The sequence below is a fragment of the Odocoileus virginianus genome, chromosome 10 (assembly GCF_023699985.2).
Source record: "Odocoileus virginianus isolate 20LAN1187 ecotype Illinois chromosome 10, Ovbor_1.2, whole genome shotgun sequence".
NCBI classification, from domain to species: domain Eukaryota; kingdom Metazoa; phylum Chordata; class Mammalia; order Artiodactyla; family Cervidae; genus Odocoileus; species Odocoileus virginianus.
The window spans coordinates 15,339,706-15,362,026 of NC_069683.1; the positions used below are offsets into that span (position 1 = coordinate 15,339,706).

At 45.6% G+C, this 22,321-nt stretch overlaps 1 protein-coding gene across 3 annotated transcripts in view; it reads right to left on the reverse strand.

Moving 5' to 3' along the window:
- The window catches only part of EXT2 (exostosin glycosyltransferase 2), a 138,168-nt gene that overhangs the window by 93,203 nt on the left and 22,644 nt on the right, over nt 1-22,321 (reverse strand). For all 3 annotated transcript variants that reach the window (XM_020902961.2, XM_070473137.1, XM_070473138.1), the window contains exons 5-7: nt 20,093-20,288; nt 17,770-17,909; nt 16,895-16,988 (exon numbers count right to left, since the gene is read on the reverse strand). In XM_020902961.2, the coding sequence (XP_020758620.2) occupies nt 16,895-16,988; nt 17,770-17,909; nt 20,093-20,288 (430 nt within the window). The remainder of the gene's footprint in view (nt 1-16,894; nt 16,989-17,769; nt 17,910-20,092; nt 20,289-22,321) is intronic.

Genomic DNA, 22,321 nt, shown 5'->3' on the forward strand with positions numbered 1-22,321 from the left:
TTGTGCTTATTTGTGCTTATTTCTAGGAGTTCTAGACCTTGCTCTTACATATAAAACCCTGAGTCATTCAAAGGTTAGGAAAACAAGCAAGTAGATGGACCAGCATTCAAATCCTATTTTGATACAGAGCTGCACAGAAAATTCCCCCAAAGCCTATCTGTAAGCACATGTCATCCATTTAGAATCAAATATTTCCTTCTGTTCATCTCCAGCCTCTGCATTTATATTTATGGGGAGTGATTAAAGAATGAACATGCAGTTAGTTCCACCTATAGTTACCAGAGAAAACGATTGCAGCATATATTCCTTAAGAATCAAGAGGGACTTCCCTGGTGGTCCTGTGGCTAAGACTCCTGGCTCCCAGTGAAGGGCGCCCAGGTTCAAATGGAACTGGATCCCACATGGCATGACTATGAGTTCAGACGCCTCAACTAAAAGAGCTCAAGTGCTGCAATAAAGACTGAAGATCCCTCTTGCAGCAACTAAGACCCCGCAAAGCCAGATAAAGAAGTAAATATTTTTTTAGAAGAAGAATGACAAAAATGTAAGGAAGAGGTCAGAAGGAAGAGGCCTAGGGCAATACTTTCTGACAGCAAGATGGTGTGCTCAGTTAAGTTCACAATGTTTAATTAGACGACGTGGTGTTTTGTTTTTTTTTCCAAAGGCTAATCAAATATGTACAGGTTCCTTAAAAGCTTACATGGCATCATATAACACGGTTGATTCCCATAAAGAGTTGAAAAATCTGAGTTATCATCAGGGAAAGGATACAGAGAAAGAACTGGAACATGGGACAAACAGAGGCAAGTGAAGAAAGGGGATTTCAAATTCCTTCCTCTCTCTAACTCATGCAATAGGATTTAGAAATGGGAGAAGTAAATTTGCCATTAGGTGGAAAACAGAAAATAGTGGCAAGGAGAAGCAACCTATAAACCATCCTCAATACTGCAATTAATGTATTGAGGATGGTTTATACTCATCCCAAAGACATACGTATCTCAGTGTAAAAGGCAAATGCCCCCAGAGAAAAGGTGAGAAAAGTGAACTTCTTAATCATATGCCACAAATTCTTCCCAGTCCCAAGCCTGCCACTAAAGCTTTGTAACTATAGGCCATCCATTAGCCTCTAAGGTTCACCTTCTCCCTTTGTAAAAATGAGAACTATAACTGCCTCATCAGATTTTCATGAGGTCAGTTATCAGATATGGTAGTTAACATAAACGCTACTTCTCCCCTTCCCTTTGTCAACTGGAAAGCACAAGCTCATGACCATACTCACGACCACAGAACAAGACAGCAGAAAAACCAGGCCTGCCTCTCCTGACACCTGGGTACCTGCTAAAAACTCTGAAGCAGAAAAAGACCCTGCCAGAGTGTTCTTTCTGCTAAGGATTCTCAGTAATGTTCTACCTGAAATCTAGGAAAGCAGAAGAACTCAATGGAGATAATTTACTCCTTTGCTAAGCTAACAGCATCATAAGTAGAAGGCATTTTTCTCCTCAATATTCTTAGAATAAGAGGTTTGATTTCTTGCCAAAGAAGCTATACTGAAGTCATCCAATAACCACGGGTCCCTGGATTCGCCTCCCAACACTAAAGCTTTCACTCTTGTTCCGTAGCAGATGTAGGAGAGCAATCGATGCTATTTCTATCTCTTCTTGCAAGATCTAGTTTTTCCATAATGTAGAATGACTCAAGAAGACAGGGGAGAGTGTCCCATCTTAAAAGGAAGCTGCGCCATCTTAAAAGTAGGGCTCATCTGACTGGAAGCACTGGGACTGTACATGTAAGTCCTGTGACACTTTCACTACATCATATTCACCATGGATCAAGCTCCCAGACACCAAAGATGGCTTGATTTGCACGTTTTAGCCTTATTTTAAAGAAAAATTATTTCAAAACAGACGCTACTTGGAACAAGTCAGAAGAAAAATGGGTAAAAGAGTTTGAAGATTAGGGGAGGACTCGGTTAGTACTTGCAGGGTGTTACAATCTCCTGTCCTATGGGAGGCCAGGAGGGACAGAAGAGCAAAGTGGGCAGCCTGAGTCGTGTTTCTTGACATGTGACAGGCAGCTCCTGAAATAGAAAGCCATAGGTTTCAAGTCTCAGGGGTATCACCTTCAAATATGTCAAGGCTCTAAGGGTGGATCAGTTTTCCCAACTGCTGATGCCCTGCTGTGAGGAGAGATCCCAAGCAAAACACAAGCTCTGGCTGGGAGCCTTTGAGGTGGCAGGAGCCGTGAGGAGTTCAAAGGCAAGGCCGGCCAGTGGCTTGCACCTCCAAGAGCCATGGGGGTGAGAGGTTACTAAAGCAGGAGCCACTGACCAATAAAACTGTGTTTGGTCAAACCTTCTCAGCAAAGAGACGAGAGATTCATTTCTGCTATGCCTGGTTCCCCAGTTACCCACACCTATGAATTACACTGTTCCCTCCGTCAGGACGGGGAGCTTCTTTGGCGATCAGTAGCTGACCAGCCCTCTCTCCTGGCTAGGTTCATGGACCAGCTAAAAGGTTTGGACTGGAAACCTTTAATCAGGATCTGTCATCAAAAATAAATAAATAAGTGCACGACTTGGGTCAGTTCGTTGTAAACGAATCTGCCTGTGGTGAGATTTCCCATGTTTGCTATACCAAAACAGGGAGAAAGCTGCAAGCTTGTTTGATCAGAAAAGGTAAATATAAAACAAGTCTCACCACAACGGGCACACTTGAAAGGCCGACCCCTTTTAATTAAGGCACACATGTAAACAGCGTGTGTGAAGGGGCCGAGGACAGAACTTGAGGGCTCATTTCATCCCACATCCTGCCACATCAGGGCGTTTCCCGTCCATCTGCTTCCCAGGTAGGAACAATTCCAAAGAAGGCTGGGAGCTAGTCATTAGTAGGTTCTTTTTTTTTTCTTCTGGCTGTGGATATTATACTAACTCACTCAGCAATCAGGTCACATGGGAGCCCTCTCCACTGTCCCCACACATTCCCAGAAACAGAGTGCGGGTCCAATGCTGGTTCCAGCTGACCGGAGCCACATGAGCCCTCCATAAGCTGCTTGCGGCTGGGAAGCGCCTTGGTCCGATCACTCGGCAGGTATTAAGACATGCTCTCCTGTTAATCTTGAGTGGAAACCCCAATGTATGTTCCCTAAATTGGGACCCTGAGCAGAGGGAGAAGTTTGAAAGAGCTACACTTGCTACATGAGTGGTTCTCATCTTTTCCCCCGTGCCCTTTCTTCCCTATGAGTAAGAATAGCTGAGGTTTGTCATGGCAAGAACTCTCAAGAGAAATTCATGTCCCCATTCCCCACTCCTGAACACATCTAAGAATCTGAGTGAGAGCAAGAGAGTTCAAAGAATTCAACCCTCAGTCTGTAGCTTCAAACAAAAACTCAAAGATCTCTCTAAAATACTATTTTAGAGAGATCTTTGAGTCTTTGTTCCTTTTAATAAAAAGTACTGAATTCTGAAAGATAACAAATGACCTGCTTACTTACTACTGAAGTCTTATCAAAATGGGAAATAAGTGCACTTTTTTTTTTTATAAGTGCACATTTAAATACAAATTAGCCTTTATACTACAAGGAGAGAGAGAACCACATTGCCCGAAATGACTTACATGAAGCTATTTCTGTACCAATCCCGGTCTGATTCAGTATTAAAGGTCGTCTAGTCAAATTAAATGAAATAAATACACAAGATTGTTGTCTTACATTTCCAAGAACAGTAGCATGGAATTACAAGACACTGTTATTACAAAGTAGTCAGGCAACTCCAAACTCTCTCAACCTCTTCAATGCTGAGGGAGACAGAAAAATACATTCAAATATAAAATAATCAATATTAAGGTTCATAAATATAGACAGAAATCTAATGGATCAGTTTGACCCTTACTGAAGACCTGAGATAGTGGACACTTGGAAATTTACAAGTTATTCTTTTGTAAACAAACTTAAATATTTTTCTAAGTAGATATACAATGAATTCACAAAGCCTGCACTACACTTCCTGTAATAAGCAATTATTTCTCAGAAATGCTTCACAAATAGTTCCACTCTGTAGGAGACCGGCCCCAAAGAGTCAGACAATCCTTATATAGGCTGCAAATTAATGTTTAACACTTTTATTAGAGAGGCCATTTCCTAAAGCAATGCCCCATATTGGGGACTTGTTACAAAGGATTAACCCATGGTTAACTCTAGGGCCAGCTCTGCAACCAATGCCCAAAGAGGAAAGTGGTCATATGACATGGCCACACCCCTTGCAAAGGCTGTATGATGAAGACTGCTCATAGTCATATATTTACTGAGAACTTTCAGTACATTAAATTATTTGTAAAATATTTTTAGCAAATTTATTAAAATTATACCACAAAGAAAAAGTTCTGATTCAGTAAACTTAACTATAGAATATCAATTTATTCTACTGATATTGTTCATAATATCAGAATATTTATTGATATTGTCAGAAATGTTCAAAAAAGTAGCTTGGTTGCTTTGGAGGTTGGAGTATTTTATTTTGATTTATAATTGGTCAGTTTTCATACCTAATTACTCTCCCCACAGGAGCTACACAAGTAGTAAAACAAACTGATATTTTTTATTGTTTGCTCAATGAAAATCATCGATCCTAGATCAACAGCTATATAATTTGACTAACTTACTGCAAAAATTCTTTGCTTTTGCTTCAACCTCAAGTTAAATGACTATTTTAAATTGAATACACTTGCAAAAGTACTCATGTCCAAAACTATTTTAAAAAGGAAAAATAACGTGTTTGCGCCAAAAGGGTGCAGGGCAGTTAAAAATATATGTCCGCCGGATTTTGCTTATCTCTACTATCGTCTTCCTAAAAGCTTCAGTTAGGAGAAGAGGAGCAGACAGATACAGATTCTGAGGGCATGATGCCCCCATTCAGCCCACCTGGAATCAAGGCTGGAAAGCTGAAAGCTGGAGGAGGGTGAGGGTGTACTTTTTGAAGTGCCTGGAAAAACACTCTGGTCAGGAGATGCCAGAGATTTTGAGGCTCCTGATCATCAAGCCACTGGCCTTGATCCAGGTAATGGTTTTTCCTTCCCCTCAGCTGTCTGCTGTTGGAGTTTTCCAGCAAAGAGAGAAAGGAAAAGTGGTGGAGGAGAGGGAGGACAGCTTCCAGTCCACCTCCCTGTAACTGAGAGGGTAAAAAGGGCCAAGCTCTGCAGGCTGACATTTATAGAGGGCCTGGCGCTTCCACCAAGCACTCTGCGAGGATTACTGGGAGTTAGCAATCTGGTCTAAAAGGGGCAGCCGTGCAGACTGATGAAAGTCCCTTTAAATTCGATAACAGCGATGCTGTGGACACAGAGACAGCGAGCTGGAGCTGCCAGAGACGTGAGAACTGAGGTCTAGCCAGTCAGACGGCCTTTAGGGGAAAAAGAAAAAAAAAACTGCATTGTAAACCTGGCTCCCTCAGCCCTTCAGGACTGCCCAACTCGCTTGCTGAAGCCTGAACGCACAGGCTGCCAGCTGAACGGCATTTCTCATCAGGGGATAAAAATAAAAGCCCTTGGAAAGCCCTCCCTGGCCTAACCCTTGCTGCCCTGCCCCCACCAACCAGGAGCAACTTATCCGGCCAAGGGCGGAGTTCCGGACCTGCAGAGGTTAATTACCTCGCTAGTCTTTCACCTCCAAATCACCGCTGCGCTCCCCAATCCCTTCTGCCTGGCATTTTTCTTCAATTTTAATATCAGAAGTTTCACACGCCTGCCTGAGCTCCTGGACTCGGCAGAAAGGCCCATATAGCTGTCAGCAAACTGATAAGGACTTTAAAATGACTCCACAGGGCCTCTTTATAAAGAAGAGCCAAAGAAGCACGTAAAGAAAGAGGGCAGGGGCCGCGGAAACCAGCCGCTCGCACTGTTTTAACGTGGCATTAAAATGAGCTGCAGATTTATGGCAGTGTTTTAGCCCCTGGCCCGAATCATCTAGGGATGAAGCGCTCACTTGCTCTCCAGCGGGATTTCAAATACGGGATGGAGCTGGCTGGACAGGGGTGGGGGAAGGGCAGCAAGGGCGAGGGGAACAGCAGAGAACCAGGAAAACCAGATGATACAACTCATTACCCTTTCAGTAGGAGGCGAACAACAGCTATTCCTAAGAGATATCTCACCGGTCCTCTTAAATTCACATAAAAAGTTGCTTTATTTTTAGTACATACCTAGTAAAACTCCAGTTCTCCAAGTGTTCACCACCCAAATGTCAATTCTGATTTTGACTTTTCTCTTTATGCTTATTTTTTAATCTTCTGGTTCAAAAAAATGAGTAAAATCATGATCCAGCAGAGGATACATTAAAAGGGGGGGCGGGGGGGAGACTCAGTATGAAAATCATTCTCATTGGAAAGGGGAAAAAGTAATAGTACTTGACCCAAACATGCCAATGAATTTTTTTTAAGGCCAGCTAAAGAACCACTGATTTTCAAAAGCCATTCTGAAAACCAGAGAGGGAACCTCCCTCTATTCCAAGATGTAGAAAGCACACCAGACCCACAGGAATAAGTTCTGTTTCAAGTTTCCAAGCCCAGAAGCAAATGCATAATACATCCGCGTTGGTAACTTACTGTGGTTCCTGAAGCCCAAGCTCCAAATCAGGAGACTCCTGCCAGTGTTCAAACCTAGACCCAGGCGACAGCCAACACAGAGCAGGCAGACCGGCCTCTAGATGCTTTAATTCAAGGACTTCATTTAAACAACAGAACTGCTCTATTGTATTATTGGGGACTTCCCTGTAGCTCAGACGGTGAAGAATCTGCTTGCAGTGCAGGAGACCTGAGTTCGATCACTGGGTCGGGAAGATCCCCGGGTCGGGAAGATCCCCAGAAGGGAACGGCAACCCACTCCAGTATTCTTGCCTGGAGAATTCCATGGACAGAGGAGCCTGGTGGGTTCTAGTCCATGGGCTCACAAAGAGTCGGACTATTATCCCCAGGTCTGAGATAAGAAAATTGACACTTGGCAAAGTGACTTGCCCATGCTCCCAAAGCTGGCAGACAGAAGGTACAGCCTGGGATGCAAATTCAGGTCTCCCCAACTCAAAAGCCCATGTGCTTGCCACTATCAACATCTCTCAAACTTTCTGGACTGGGACCCACACCAAGAAACATATAAATACATTAAATACTGACACTCACTGCACATATACATATGAAAGAAAAGATTTCAGGAAAGATTTACCCTTGCTAAGTAATACTCTGATGCCTTCTTTCTATTATCCTTCGTTTTTCAAAAAATAAAATGCTACTCAAGACTGCCTGAATTGAAAATTACTGTAGTACACAAGCTCCCCCTTCGACCCAAAATCCATCAGCTGGAGTCAGCAGACCTGGGTCAGGCAAGGCAAGGCAAGGCTCTGGCCCTAACAATTCATCCTCAAGATCACTTGAACGCTAGGGCTTCCACCTCATTTATAAAATACAAAGAAAGGGCTGAATAATTTCTAAGGTTCCTTCCAGCTCTTTGATTTTCTCCCCCCCTCAGTCTCCTTAATTGATATTGCTTTCCTCTTTCATCGTGCATTTTTTCATTATTCTTCACTTGTCACTGACCTTTCCCGTCCTTCCAGCTCCCTAGAAAGTTCTCTCTTGCTGGTTATTTCAAGGTCCGCCTCAGGCTGCTCCATAGGACCTACCGAGTCTTTCCCACAGATGCCAACCTCTGGGTGGAGCTCAGCACCTCTCAGAGCATCCTCTCGCCCTATTCGAGGCCACCCAGTCAGGAAGCCTCCTTTCCCTTCCTGATACATTCCGGAGTACAACTGAGAGACAGCACTTCTGGCCTCTTCATTCATCTGTTACTGAAAGCATTCTCCCTAGCACCCTGAGGACGGAATCTGTGTTCATGCCCTCCCCCTTTGTAAAAATTTCCTTTCATATACCTATACAATTCTAGCAAAAAAGCAGGTACTTAATATATATATACTTGACAAGTCTGCATTATGAAATCAAGGACTCTAATTCTCCAAGAGTTTGAAAATATTTGGAGGGAGGGTGCTCTAGGAAAAGTCGCTAAACCAATTAAAAACTGGCATCACAAGATGCTAAGTAAGCATTTACAGACAGGGCTCGCCGTGGACCATGTATGCCAGGGCTGCCAAGGAAAGCAGCTTTATGATCTCCCCATCTGGACTGTGAGGATTTAAATCTCAGAAGCTATACAAAATAACTGCAAATCAGCCCCAACCTTAAAGACAGGGAAATTTATTTACAGGCCCTAGTGTACTATAAATTTGAGACCGTTCTATTAAAATGCTTTTCTTGGCTTCCCATCAGATACTTGGCAAAAGTCTTTTTCCAATAAGGTTCTTAATACTAAAGTTGAAAAAAAAAAACAGTTAAACACATAAAAATGCTCTTCCTTAAGAGTTCCAATTAAATGAGTCCTTATTTTATCCTCCTTTAAACATAAGTTGACTGATCTCCTTCACAATATGGATTTATACATTCAGGAAAACTCCAACAGAGTCACAAAATTGAAACAAAATTATGAAACTCAAAATATCCAGTAATCACACTCTTCCCCAAGGCTCTCCCACTGGCCAAAGAGCCTGGCTTTGTATCAGAACCACAGTTGTCTGTTTCACAAGGAGGACGCCAAGGATCGGGTCAGTGTGTTTCGCTGACAGGTAAGTGATCCAGTAGCTTTTTTAAGGGCAAGTATGAAAGCCGAGATTGGCAAACAGAGCTTGGAGTGGCATGTTGGGACTAGACAGGGGCAGGCGTGGGGGGGGGGGATACTTGGCATTTTTTTTCAAAGCCCTGAGAATTCAGTTTATGCATATTATGGTTTTTTTCAATTTCACAGGATGGGCGGGGGGAGAGGCGGGAAGAGTAACAGACATTACAATGTCAAATCTTGGAAATTAGAAGTGAAGTCTTTTCCACATTCTTCATATTTCCAGAGACATGTCCAGTCTCACATGTCTCGGGCAACCACTTTTTAGGAGAGATGATCCAATAAGCAGCTAACCTGAATTGCTGGGAAGCTCATCCTGACATTCAGCCTCAATCCAGGCCACCAAGCTCTAGGATTTGAATCAAATTGTGGCCGGCAAGACAGAGTATGTTCCCCTGTCTGTCCCTCATGTGTTGTGTGGTCTCCGGAGGATCGCTTTACGTCTCTTCTTCCGTTTCCGCACATTAAAAAAATTCAGATCACTCCTCTCGCTGCCTATTCTCACTGTTCTGTTTAAAGAGCTTGCTTGGTAAACTGTGTGTGTTGGGGGCAGGGAGGGAGGGGGAAACGGACAGACTGCTATAGAGCCGTCAACGGACACAACGGTCAAACACAGAGAGTGCATCCATCCGGGCTGCTGGGGGCTCTAGACATCCCAGGGCTGACAAAGACCTTTAAGTGCATCACAAAACACTTATAAAAAATAAAAGCAAAACATTTTAGATAGAAAACTTTCAAAAATACATGAAAGCCAATATTTTTAAAACACATTTATATATGCGAAACATAAACCTTCACTTAAAAGACTGCAGGGCATCCTCAAGGACAGCCCTTTCTGTATTTCCACAATTTTAAGATGCTCCGTCAAAAAACAGCTTCGAGGCGACAAAATAGAAACTATATTCAAAGATCAAAGTGATGGTAAGACTCATTTGGATGCCAGAAGTCCAAAATATGCAAAACAAACATGTACATATTTCTTTGAACCAAGGAATTCTACCATTTTACGATGACACACCCAGGATATCGAGAGGCACATTCTGTTGTCTGCCGTGTATCCAGTGCTGAGAGTTCTGTTTTCATTTTTTAAGTTTTGGTTTTTTTTTTTGATGTGGACCATTTTTAAAAAGTCTTTATTGAATGTGTTACATAGTGCTTCTGTTGTTTATGTTCTGGATTTTTGGCCGATATACGACCTTAGCTCCTCAATCAGGGATCAAACCCACACACCCTGCGTTGGAAGGTGAAGTGTTAACCACTGGAATGCCAAGAAGTCCCAAGTTCTATTTTTTTAACTTTTTATTTTGTATTGGGGTATAGCCAATTAACAATGTTATGAGAGTTTCAGGTGAACAGCCAAGGGACCCAGCCACACATACGCATGTATCGATTCTCCCTTAAACTCTCCTCCCATCCAGGCCACCACACAACATTGAGCAGAGCTCCCTGTGCTGTGCAGTAGGTCCTCGCTGGCTATCCTTGGCTAACCATTTTAATCACAGCAGTGTGTACAGGTCCATCCCAAACTCTCCAACTATTCTTTCCTGCATCCCTCATCTTGGCAACCATAAGTTTATTCTCCAAGTCTGCAGGTCCTTTTCTGTTTTCTAAGTTCATTGGTATCAATTCTCTTTAGATTCCACATGTAAGGGATGTCACATGGTATTTCTCCTTCTCTGACTTATGTCACTCAGTATGACAATCTCTAGGTCAATCCATGTTGCTGCAAATGGCATTATTTCATTCTTTGTAATGGTTGCGTAACATTCCATTGTATAGATGTACATCTTCATCCACTCCTCTTTCGACATTTAGGTACTTCCATGTCTTGGCTACTGTAAACAGTGCTGCAGTGAACACTGGGCCGTATATATCCTTTTGGATCATGTTTCTCTCCGGATATATGCCTAGGAGTGGGATTTCCAGGTCATATTGCAGCTCTATTTTTAGTTTTTTAAGGAACCTCCATACTGTTCTCATAATGGCTATACCGATTTATATTCCCACCAACATTGTAGGAGGGTTCCCTTCTCTCCACCCCCTCTCCAGCACTTATTATTTATAGAGCATTCCATCCAAGTTCTATTTTTAAAACAACTTTTCCGTCTTCTCCATTCACGCCTGACTGGCAGATGCCCCATGTCACAGCCCCTCACTTAGAGTCTTTCTGTCCTTCAAAGATGTAACTTCGAAACTACCATGTCTATGGAAAGCAGACAGTTCAATGTGCTGAAATCACATGTAAGATAAAACAGCAGCCTCCTGTGGGGTCTCTCCCCTGAATAAAGTGCATGAACTCTGGTGGACACATACACACACTTACTGTTCTGCGGTCTCTCCTGCTTTCTCCTCGACCACAGCTAGGCCTGACAACAGTCCTGCCAGGTGAGGGGACCACATATTCTTCAATAGACATGTTCTTTTTCCTAATCAGCCCATTATATCTTCACGCACTCCTTCGGAGAACAGATACTCGATATGCTTAGCATAATAGGAAAATATGAAGGCAGGGTGAGATGGGTCAGTGTAATAGAAAAGAAACTGATATTTTAACTTGGCCAAGCGTTCAAAGAGAGAGCAAAGAAGATGCTGAATGTTTCTGCCACCTCAAAGGCTCCCAGTCAATTGAATACAAAGAAGAGTTCAAAGGCAAGGCAGGCTCCTAACTTCCACCTCCTAGTGTGGCTGAGGTTAGAGGTCACTGCTGGCGGAGCCACTGACCAATAAAAGAATGTTTGGAAACTCCACTCAACAGATAAACTGAGGATCCATTTACACCTTCCTCCCTCTCCACACAAACACTGCCAACTATACAGTCCAGTGTCTAGTCAGCCTTTCAATATTCTGGGTTGCTCTCTTTTTCATTGTGATTCCAAAGGAGACTGGGGATGTGAATGTTCCATTAGACTGTAGAAAAATACTTAGTTGCATACTTCTTCCTGGCTTCCAACATGAGAAAGGTAGTGGATGGAACCTTCCATCTTTAAGGCTGCCATCAAATACTACCTCCCCAATAAATCTGTCCCTAACAGCTTTAACCCAGACTTCCTCCCATTTCAGACCACTAACATGCTCTGGAAAATCTGCACCATCTTCTCAGCTTTCTTTGGGCTTGTACCCACATATCCCCAGAATGGCTATTAGGCATGTGTGGGTAGGGGGTCACAAATTTCTTATTATCTCCTATCATTTCCCCTTGGAGGAAAAAAAAAAACATAATTAGGGCACCACTAAGTTAATGAGCTAATACAGCTCATAAGACAATAAAAGGCTGACAAGTTGGCTTTATACCTCTATAACTATTAACCTCTACTGACTCACTGTGGACAGTGACTGCAGCCATGAAATTAAAAGAGGCTTACTCCGTGGACAGAAAGCTATGACAAACCTAGAGAGCTTATTAAAAAGCAGAGACATCACTTTGCCGACAAAGTTCCACATAGTCAAAGCTATGGCTTTTCCAGTAGTCATGTACAGATATGAGAGTTGGACCATAAAGAAGGCTGAGCACCAAAGAATTGATGTTTTTGAACTGCGGTGCTGGAGAAGACTCTTGAGAGTCCCTTGGATAGCAAGGAGATCAAACCAGTCCATCCTGAAGGAAATCAACCCTGAATATTTATTGGAAGGACTGATGCTGAAGCTGAAGCTCCAATACTTTGGCCACCTGATGCAAAGAACAGACTCGTTAGAAAAGACTCTGATGCTGGGAAAGATTGAGGGCAGGAGGAGAAGGGGGCGACAGAGGACGAGGTGGTTGGATGGCATCACTGACTCAATGGACCTGAGTTTGAGCAGACTCTGGGCAACAGTAAAGGACAGGGAAGCCTGGCGTGCTACAGTCTATGGGGTCACAAAGAGCTGGACACGACTTACCGACTGAACAACAACAAAAGCAACTATTAATCTCTATTAATGGAAGGAACTGATTTCTAACTAAACCACAGAAAGCCCTGTAAGCCACCCCAGCTCTTCCAATGCCATATACGCCAACACAGCCGGTTGCTGGTCTTCAGGGGTAGATAACACAGATGCAGACTGTACTTCAATAGTCTTAGCTTACGTCTAGCTCTTACTTCAGGTTCGAGCCCTGCATATAACTTTAACGGCTGCTTCACTATCGCATCTCAGGTGAGGAGGAAAAGTTAACTATGCTCACTTGTCGGGCAGAATATCCTCCTCTCTTGCTGCGTCCTAAAGTCCTGGGCCATGTTAAGGGCTGTCACCACATACCCGTCGATCAGATTATAGCCCCTGAACTCAAAGCTGCATTACTGTCCTCACCAAGATCCCGCCCGTATCTTGGGTGTCAAATTCAGGTACTCTGGCTCTGCTCCATCCCAGGAGAGCAGAATCCTGTGCTAAAAAGCACAGAAGGAGCGGGTCTCTCTGGAGAGCGGCTCTGAGGGACGTGTCAGCCTAGCTCACGGCACTCAGGACTCCTTAAAAATGGCCGCTCAGAAGGAAGACGAGTCACTTCAAAGCGGATGGGGCCCTCTGCTGGTGAGAACTGTGCGCGCAGCCCCCCGGCCCGTCCTGAGCTGCTCGGCAAGAAAATTCCACCCTCTGCTCCTCAGCCTCAGCTCATTCTAGCACAAGCAACCCGGGGTTCTAAGGCATCAACTACTGACGTAACAGGTCTTCCCCTAAAAGTTGACCCCTGTCTTACAAAGACTCAAACCGCACCTGCCTAAAGAGAATTCACCGAGGTGCAATACCTTTCAAGAACCAAGCGTGTGCTAGTTTTTTCAGTTACTCCTGCCAGGGTCTGACTGAATCAATGGAGGGGATACAGAAAGCAAAGGACAAGCATATTCTGGAAAGAACAAAGAGCTGTGTCTAATCTTAGAGAGACGACCACGTTATCAGTGGGAAAGCGGCTCCCAAGCACCGCACTTTTGCCCCCTTGGGAGGCATCTGGCAACATGTGCAGACATTCCAAGGTGGCACAGTCTGGGAGACAGGTGCACCACTGACATCTGGGAGTGGCACCTAGTCATCCGCTCGAACTCTCTGGGAACTGCTTCAGCCGGATAATCTCACCTCTGGCTGAGATCAGTCCAGTCTAGAAATCTGAGGTTGGGAGAAGAAAAGAGGTCATTCTGGGGACACAGACTATTCAGAGAGAGGGGAGCAGGACTAACCAGGCCACAGCAGCGAAGCATCTCAGAAGGTCTGAAAGTAGCACAGAGAAGAGCATCAGCCAGCAGAAGGGAGACTTAGGACGGGAGGCAGGAAAGGACTGAAAGTCAAAGTGTGAGTCGCTCAGTTGTATCCGACTCTTTGCAACCCCATGGACTGTAGCCCACCAGGCTCATCTGTCCATGGAATTCTCCAGGCAAGAATCCTGGAGTGGGTTGCCAGTCCCTTCTCTGGGAGATCTTTCCAACTCACAGATTGAACCCAGGCCTCCCTGCATTCCAGGCAGATTCTTTGCCATCTAAGCCACCAGGGAAGCCCAGGAAAGTACTGAGATCACCTTTATTCTGCCAGTGGACATAATACAGGGTATTCACCACCACAGACAGTAACAGGCCCTCATGACAGGAGGTGGTCATGGGAAAGAGATGACCACTCAATTATTAATACTGTCAAGGACAGGAGTTACACAGTGTTTTTTAACAGCTGAATGCAACATGAGAGCTGATCTAGCCCACCCTGGATTACATAAGTGGGGAGGTCCGAGGAGCTTTGGTCACAGACGTGTCACAGTCACACCATTAATAGAGACCAACACACGGCTCAAACTGGAGTCTTTTAAGGACACCAAATGTGTCTCTCGGAACCCAAATAACCTAAAAGTACACTGTTTTAAGTAACCTTTAGTCATTCCACTTCAATGTTCTATGATTCCGAATCTGTCACTTGAAAAGACTGGCAAGGCTCATCCCAGACCCGCGGTTCCTCAGCCAAGTTCCCACGGAAAAGGGCATTCTGTGAGCTGGCCCCGGGTACTCTGCTCTAAAAACTAAGTGATTCTCTTCCCAATAGGAAGGTAGTGGGGTGGAGAAGGTAATTGGGCAGAATTTGCTCCTTTTTTACCTCCTGGTGTTTTCTCAGCCTTTTATAAATCTATAAAAGACGGCATCTGATTTAGCAGATGATTCCCTGTTTACTTACATTAACAAGTCAAGATGCCATAAAATGAAACACAAAAAACATTAACACCAGGTCCTGTCAAGTAGCATTTTCTTTTTCTACATGAATTGCAAGAACCACAAGTTCAGATCAAGACTGTAGAGATTTCTAGGCTGATTTTCTAATTCACTACAACTCAGATGAGGTCAGTAGTTAAGCAGCAAACGGGGAAACCCAGAGACTTGAAATGAACATGGATGTGCTAGGAAAAAGACTACGGGGAGGCTAAACTTAACCTGTGATTTGTTTTCAAATCAGAACGCCGAAGTGCTTGACAGATGAGGTCACGGGGGTCCGAAGAAGGCAGAGCCGTGGCCAAGGGCACACAGTCAGCAACCGGCCAAGCGGGCATTCGACACAGGCAGTCTGGGGGTTAGAACCTACAGACTCAATCACCGAGTGATGTACTATCCGTTTGGCCTAAGGAGCTGGGTACCAAAATAAAGAGGTGGACAGAACACATCCACTAACTCCCTCCTAAAACCCTAAAATGAAGGCATAATCCAAGATAAAGAGAACGGGGGAGGAGGTAACACTACCAAAGTATGGAGGCAGGAAAGCAAGTGGTGGCTGATGCGACAGGCCCAAGAGAACACGCCCGAGAGGAGCCGAGAAACCCCTGCATTCTGCTGCAGACACTCGGGAAGAGGCGGAGCTCGGGGCAGGAGGACAGAGATGGACAATGGGTTTAAGCAGCAGTGAGAAGCCCAGAGTCCCTCCCCACTTCCACACCACCGGGTGACAGCCCTGCCCTCACCCAGACAGAGACCTGAGCCTCTTCCTGCAACAAAGTTAGACACAGGGGTGTGTGGAGACGGCTACAGCCTCCATGGTGAGGGCCCTCCAGACCTCTTCTCCGGCTCATCACCTACACAGATAATTTTTTTTTTTTTACACAGATAATTTTGATGAGAATAAAAACTTGTAAAAATCCATTAAAAGAAGAAAAAGAACCAGAGAAAACCATGATCTGAAAGGATGTAGGCACCCCTCAATGTTCACGGCAGCACTGTTTACAAAAGCCAAGACAATGAAGCAGCCTAAATGCCCACGGACAGAGGAATGGGTAAAGAAGACGTACACGTATGCGATCGAGTATTAGCCATACAAACGAAATAGTGTCATTGGCAGCAACATGACAGACCTAGAGATTATCATGCTAAGTGAAGTCAGACAGAGAAAGACAGATAACATATGATGTTGCTTATATGTGGAATCTAAAATGAACAAATGAACCTGTTTACAAAACAGAAGTAGAGTCACAGATATAGAAAACAAACTCAGCGTTTCCAGGGTGGAAGGGGGAGAGAAATAAATTGGGAGATTGGGGCTGATACATACACACTAAAGTGAAAAAGTGAAGTCGCTCAGTCGTGTCCGACTCTTTGCGATCCCATGGACTGCAGCCTACCACTCTCCTCCATCCATGAAATTTTCCAGGCAAGAGTACTGGAGTGGGTTGCCATTTCTTTCTCCAGAGGATCTTCCCAACCCAGGGACTGAAACTGGGTCTCCTGCATTGTAGGCAGGCGCTTTACCCTCTGAGCCACCAGGGAAGCCATATACACACTACTATATATCAGATAGACAACTAATGAGGACCTACTGTGTAGCACAGGGACTCTGCCCAGTACTCTGCGGGGACCCAGGCTCCTGATACCACAACACTCAAGGTCAAAGCTCCTGAGAAGCATCACCCTGAAACATACCGGCTTCCATGTCCGTCTCAGTCACCGGAGCCCTCACCTCCTGTGTAAACGGCCTTCCAGAGACGGGCAGCTCGGCATCCTGAATGCATAGCTGACGTGTGACCCTAGCATCACAGCAGGCTTACTTCAGGAGCGTTTCTGAATCTCTGACAGTTATTATCCCAAGCCTTTTCTGATGTAACTCCCTAACACTGTTTTCCTCTTTTAGGTCTGGCTGATTGACACAGTGGAGGACATCAATCCCGTGCCTGTGCTCAGCGGCAAGGCTACTGCTCTGCATCCAAGCAATCAAGGCCACCTTTCGCCTCCCCCACGCGCCCTGCCCTGCAGGGCTGCCTGGCCCCTTACCTGTCTCTGCATTTCTTCAATCTGTCTTCGGGGGATGCTCTGCAGAATACTGTACACATCTGACATCTTTTCTTCTGGCACAACTACAGATGCTCTAGAGACAAGAGGGAGACGGCGGATGTACGTACAGCCCTGCCTACAAAGCACTGCTGCGTGTGTCGCGCTCAGCTCTCACAAGCAGAAGCGACAATGCCCCACGCCTCCCGCAGCCCCACAGTCCTCGCAGTGAGCAGCCCCTCCTTCCTCTCCCTTCCTCGGGGCCGATCAGCTCAAAGGAGCTCCCCCCAGCTCCATCTCTCACCTCCCCATCACCACTCCACGCCTCTCGCATCCTCCATCCACTCCCCACTGTGCTCCGGCCACACAGGTACCCTCTCAGCCTCCTGAATACACCACACTCTGTCCGACCACAGGGCCTTTGTGGGCCAGTTCTGCCTGTCCAGTACTCTTCTCCACTCGTCACCGTCCACTCTAAGTTAACAATGACTTCTCCTTCAGCTGTATTCCCTAATCCATTCATTTATCCAGCATGTATTTATGGAGGCCCTAGTATGTGCAGGGCCACATAATCTCTGTCATCTTAAACTGCAGGACTCAACTATGCCACTGGAGCTCAAAAACAGCCAAAGATCATGTGTCAATGAAAGGGTGTGTTGTGATGCAATAACACTTTATTTACAAACACTGGCAGTGTGCCACATGTGGCCCAAAGGCCTCAGGTGACCAATCGCTGCTGCGGGTCCATGGACTAACTCTCGTGATGGAGCAAAAAATTCTGAAGGAGTAGTTCTCAGACCTAGCTATGCATTACAATTGCTGGGGGACTTTAAAAATAATCCATGCAGGATAAAGGTTCATCAGAAGGTAACACCCACCTCTTCCAGTCAAGGACTTCAGAGAAAGGCAGAACGTAGGAGTCTGCGATGATCACCGGGACACAGCCGGCCCGTAACACATCACTCAATACCGCCTGGCCCAGCCGAGCTCCACGAAGGACCATGCAGAAAGTAGCCTCCTGCAGGAACACAGGCAGAGGGAGGGGATTACAAGCCAGTTCCGCTGATCCACTTACTCTGATCCCAGCAGACCACGAAGTTCTCTCAAGGGCTGAAGCCAAGCAACACCGAAAATGCTAAAAGATAACAGCTCACCCGGGTCAGACTGAAAAGCTGAAGTGGTTGCAATGCTCTGGATTTCCACTCTTGAGTGTCACTGCAATGCCTCCGCTGCTCGGATCCTGAAAATGTTCACAACCCAACTCCAGGTCTTCCTCTGGAAACTCAACAACGTGACTTCCCAAGGACTGGATTCTTTCAGCCCTGGGGTGCTAAGTACATATACCGTGACTTCCCAGTGGTCAGAGTACTTACTTCCGCCTGCCTTGTACTAGAATTATTTGGACTGGGCATATCTGGCTCTTGAGAGGACCCCCTGCACAGAAAGCATCAAATCTCCTTTCATCTTTCTACCCCCCACAGCATCCAGCAGTGTGCTTCGCATACAGAAAACATTCATCTCATGAATGCTATGCCTTTGAAAACACATTAAGGCGTATACATTCTATTTAGATACAACTGAACAAAAAGCAAGACCTCACTAAAGGTCTTCCTCATTCACTCCCTCAAACCCACTGGGTGTGGGGCACATTTGGGAAAAGGAGAGATGTACAAGAGGAAAATGTGGTTGTAATAGGTCAACCGAAAAAATAAGGAAAGCTCCTTCTCTAATACTCAAGTTTCTTCCAGTTTTTGCCTCTTGGGGAGAAAAAAAAAATTAAAAAGCAAAAATACTGTTTAATTTTTAAAGCTAGAGAAAAGGCGAGTTCAGAAGAAAATGAAGTAACTCAATATGCCAAATTCCTCTGGGGATAAAGGAGAAAGCAATGAGAAAGGGCAGGGGTGGAGAAGGGGCATCGGTCATGGTGCCCAGAGGGGCAGGTGGACGCGCAGCCGGCCCCAAAGAGTCAGCGTCCAGATGTGGACATGTGTGCTGATAACCATTTTTCCTGTCTAGACAAAGGTTACTATAAATACTCCTGCTCACATCAACCACTGTTATCAGTCAGACATTCCAGAGGAGATGCAGCACTTTTTGAAGGTATTTTAACAATCCCTGCACAGGCCAGTTCTCTTTGGAGACTTTGAAAAAATAAAAATCACACACAATCACACCAGCTCCTTAAGATCCCTCCTTGAATTGAACTATTTGTATTTTAAATACTTAAGTGAACAAAATATTTCAAATATAAGGAAGGCTGAGTGCCGAACACCTGATGCTTTTGAACTGTTGGTGCTCTAGAGAGTCCCTTGGACTGCAGAGATCAAACCAGTCAATCCTAAAGGAAACCAGGCCTGAATATTCATTGGAAGGGCTGATGCTGAAGCTCCAATACTTTGGCCACCTGATGTGAAGAACTGACTCATTGGAAAAGACCCTGATGTTGGGAAAGATTGAAGGTCGGAGGAGAAAGGGATGACAGAGAATGAGATGGTTGGATGGCAATGAGTTTGAGTAAACTCTGGGAGATGATGGACAGGGAAGCCTGGTGTGCTGCAGCCCATGGGGTCACAGAGAGTCAGATATGACTGAGCGACTGGACAGCACCAGAGTGAACAAAACTCAATTTCTGCTTTCCTGGCCCCCTGGCTCTTGGAGCATCAAACAGCCTGCTTATAATACAGGAGCATAATACAGGACTGCTCTGCCTGCAGTTACAAAGTGTTGCCACCCCCATGACATCAGTAGGACACATGTAGGGTGGCAAAAACACCAAGAGACAAAACGGTAACAAAAAATAAAGACCTCCCATTCCCAGGAAGAACTCACTGTGGCCGTGGGAGCTGGCTCAGTCGGAGGATACAAGCTGCAGGCTTAAAGAAGCAAGTTCCTCTGGGCTGGATAAGGAATACAGGAACAAGAGCAAAAACCAGGTGCCTGCTTTGAGTGCAAGGCTCCTCTGTGCATCTACAGGGTGTGCCTTTTTGCAGTAAGATGGGTCCATGGAAGGAGCAGGAACGCTCACGGGCCAAGCAGCTTTGCACTAACAGCACGCGGACCCCGAAGCTCCCGGAAGTCCGCGGGCAGCAGTGGACAGCAGTCTGGTCTTGCTTGGGGAGCGCGGCTCGGAGCGGGAACGCCCGTTGGCTGGGGTCAGTCGCAGCCCAGCCCGGGCCCTGAGAGAGGCGGCGGAGCACTCACCTGCAGCACCTGCGGGTAGTCGAAGGCCTGCTGCTGGTGGCAGCGCTTCCGGGCGGCGGGGACGCCCTCGGAGAGGTTGCTGCACTTGTCCAGCACCAGCACCGCCTCGCCGTGTCTGGCCTGGAGGGCGGCCAGGTCCTCTCTGGACTCCGGGTGCAGGGCCACCTGGGACGACAGGAGGAAGTACCGCCGCGGCCTGCGAAGCAGAAAACAGGGCACTGGCACCTTGGCAGCCGCTGCAGCGAGTCACGGCGAGGCCAGCTTCGGGGCTAGAGCTTAGGGCGACGGATGCTTTCTCACCCATCTTTGCTCACGTCCTTGACTTTTGGGGAAACTACACTCGTAGCACTGCTGAATATTTAAACTATTATACATGCTAAGAAGGCAAGCGATGACTCATTCACATGCTGAAGCATCACGCCATTGTTAAAAAGTTCATTTAGGAAAAGTTCTTAATGTTTTGAGGAAATGCTTATAATAGGCTGAGTTTAGGAAGCTTTAAGAGTGTGTGTGTGTGTATGTGTGTATGTGGGGTGTGTGTGTGTGTGTGTGTGTGTAAAGAGAGAGACTGACTGACTGGGTGATTATCTGGAAGAACATCCAATGTTAGCATTAGTTCGATCTGAGTTCTCTGCTCTGAAAAGCGACTGAGAGCAGGCTGCATCCTTCAAAGAGGAAAACATGGGGTCTTAACAGACAGCACTGACCATGAAAGCAGACTACTTCCGGCTTCTGAGTGGCACCCTATGCTATGGGGGAGCTCCAAGGAAAGACAGCCCCCATCCTCAAGGCCATATGGATTCAGGAAGACCAAACTTGGTCATGGGGAACAAGTGGAAAAAACTAGCTTCGTCAATGGATGGAACCAGTCTTAACATCACATAGCAAGGATGCATAAGAGAAAATGGACTGAAGAAAGGATTTCCAAGGGTCTAGGTACTTCAAGGCTGTATATTGTCACCCTGCTTATTTAACTTACATGCAGAGTACATCATGAGAAACGCTGGGCTGGAAGAAGCACAAGCTGGAATCAAGATTTCCAGGAGAAATATCAATAACCTCAGATATGCAGATGACACCACCCTTCCAGCAGAAAGTGAAGAGGAACTAAAAAGCCTCTTGATGAAAGTGAAAGAGGAGAGTGAAAAAGTTGGCTTAAAGCTTAACATTCAGAAAACTAAGATCATGGCATCTGGTCCCATCACCCTCATGGGAAATAGATGGGGAGACAGTGGAAACAGTGTCAAACTTTATTTTTTTGGGCTCCAAAATCACTGCACATGGTGACTGCAGCCATGAAATTAAAAGACGCTTGCTCCTTGGAAGCAAAGTTATGACCAACCTAGATAGCATATTAAAAAGCAGAGACATTACTTTGCCAACAAAGGTCCGTCTGGTCAAGGCTATGGTTTTTCCAATGGTAATGTATGGATGTGAGAGTTGGACTGTGAAGAAAGCTGAGTGCCGAAAAATTGATGCTTTTGAACTGTGGTGTTGGAGAAGACTCTTGAGAGTCCCTTGGACTGCAAGGAGATCCAACCAGTCCATCCTGAAGGAGATAAGTCCTGGGTGTTCATTGGAGGGACTGATGTTGAAGCTGAAACTCCAATACTTTGGCCACCTCATGTGAGGAGTTGACTCACTGGAAAAGACCCTGATGCTGGGAGGGATTGGGGGCAGGAGGAGAAGGGGACGACAGAGGATGAGATGGCTGGATGGCATCACCGACTCGATGGGCATGAGTTTGAGTAGACTCCGAGGGTTTGTGATGGACAGGGAGGCCTGGCGTGCTGCAATTCATGGGGTCGCAAAGAGTCGGACACGACTGAGCGACTGAACTGAACTGAGCGCCATTTAGAGTTTCACGAGAAACAAAATGTGAATGCATTGGGGAGACCAGAAGGTAAGTAATTCTCTCCAAGAAGGCAAGATTCCCACAAGGCAGAGAGGTTACAGAGGCAATAAACATGACGTAGGCAAAGGAACCAGCAGGGATCATTGAAGAAGAAAGGAATAATATAAAGCAGGTTCCAGAAGAAATGAAACCCCCATCAAACCTAGAAGCAGGACTCAAATCTTCCTCAAACTGTACAGACCAGGGAAATATCCAAGACAGCCATCTCTAGGCACTGCCACCCGGGAAGCTAACAGGAAGCGGTGCATAAGAAAGGACTCAAACCCTCTAGTCTGAACCCAACCCACTAAACCCTTTTCTTCTTGCCTTGGAGA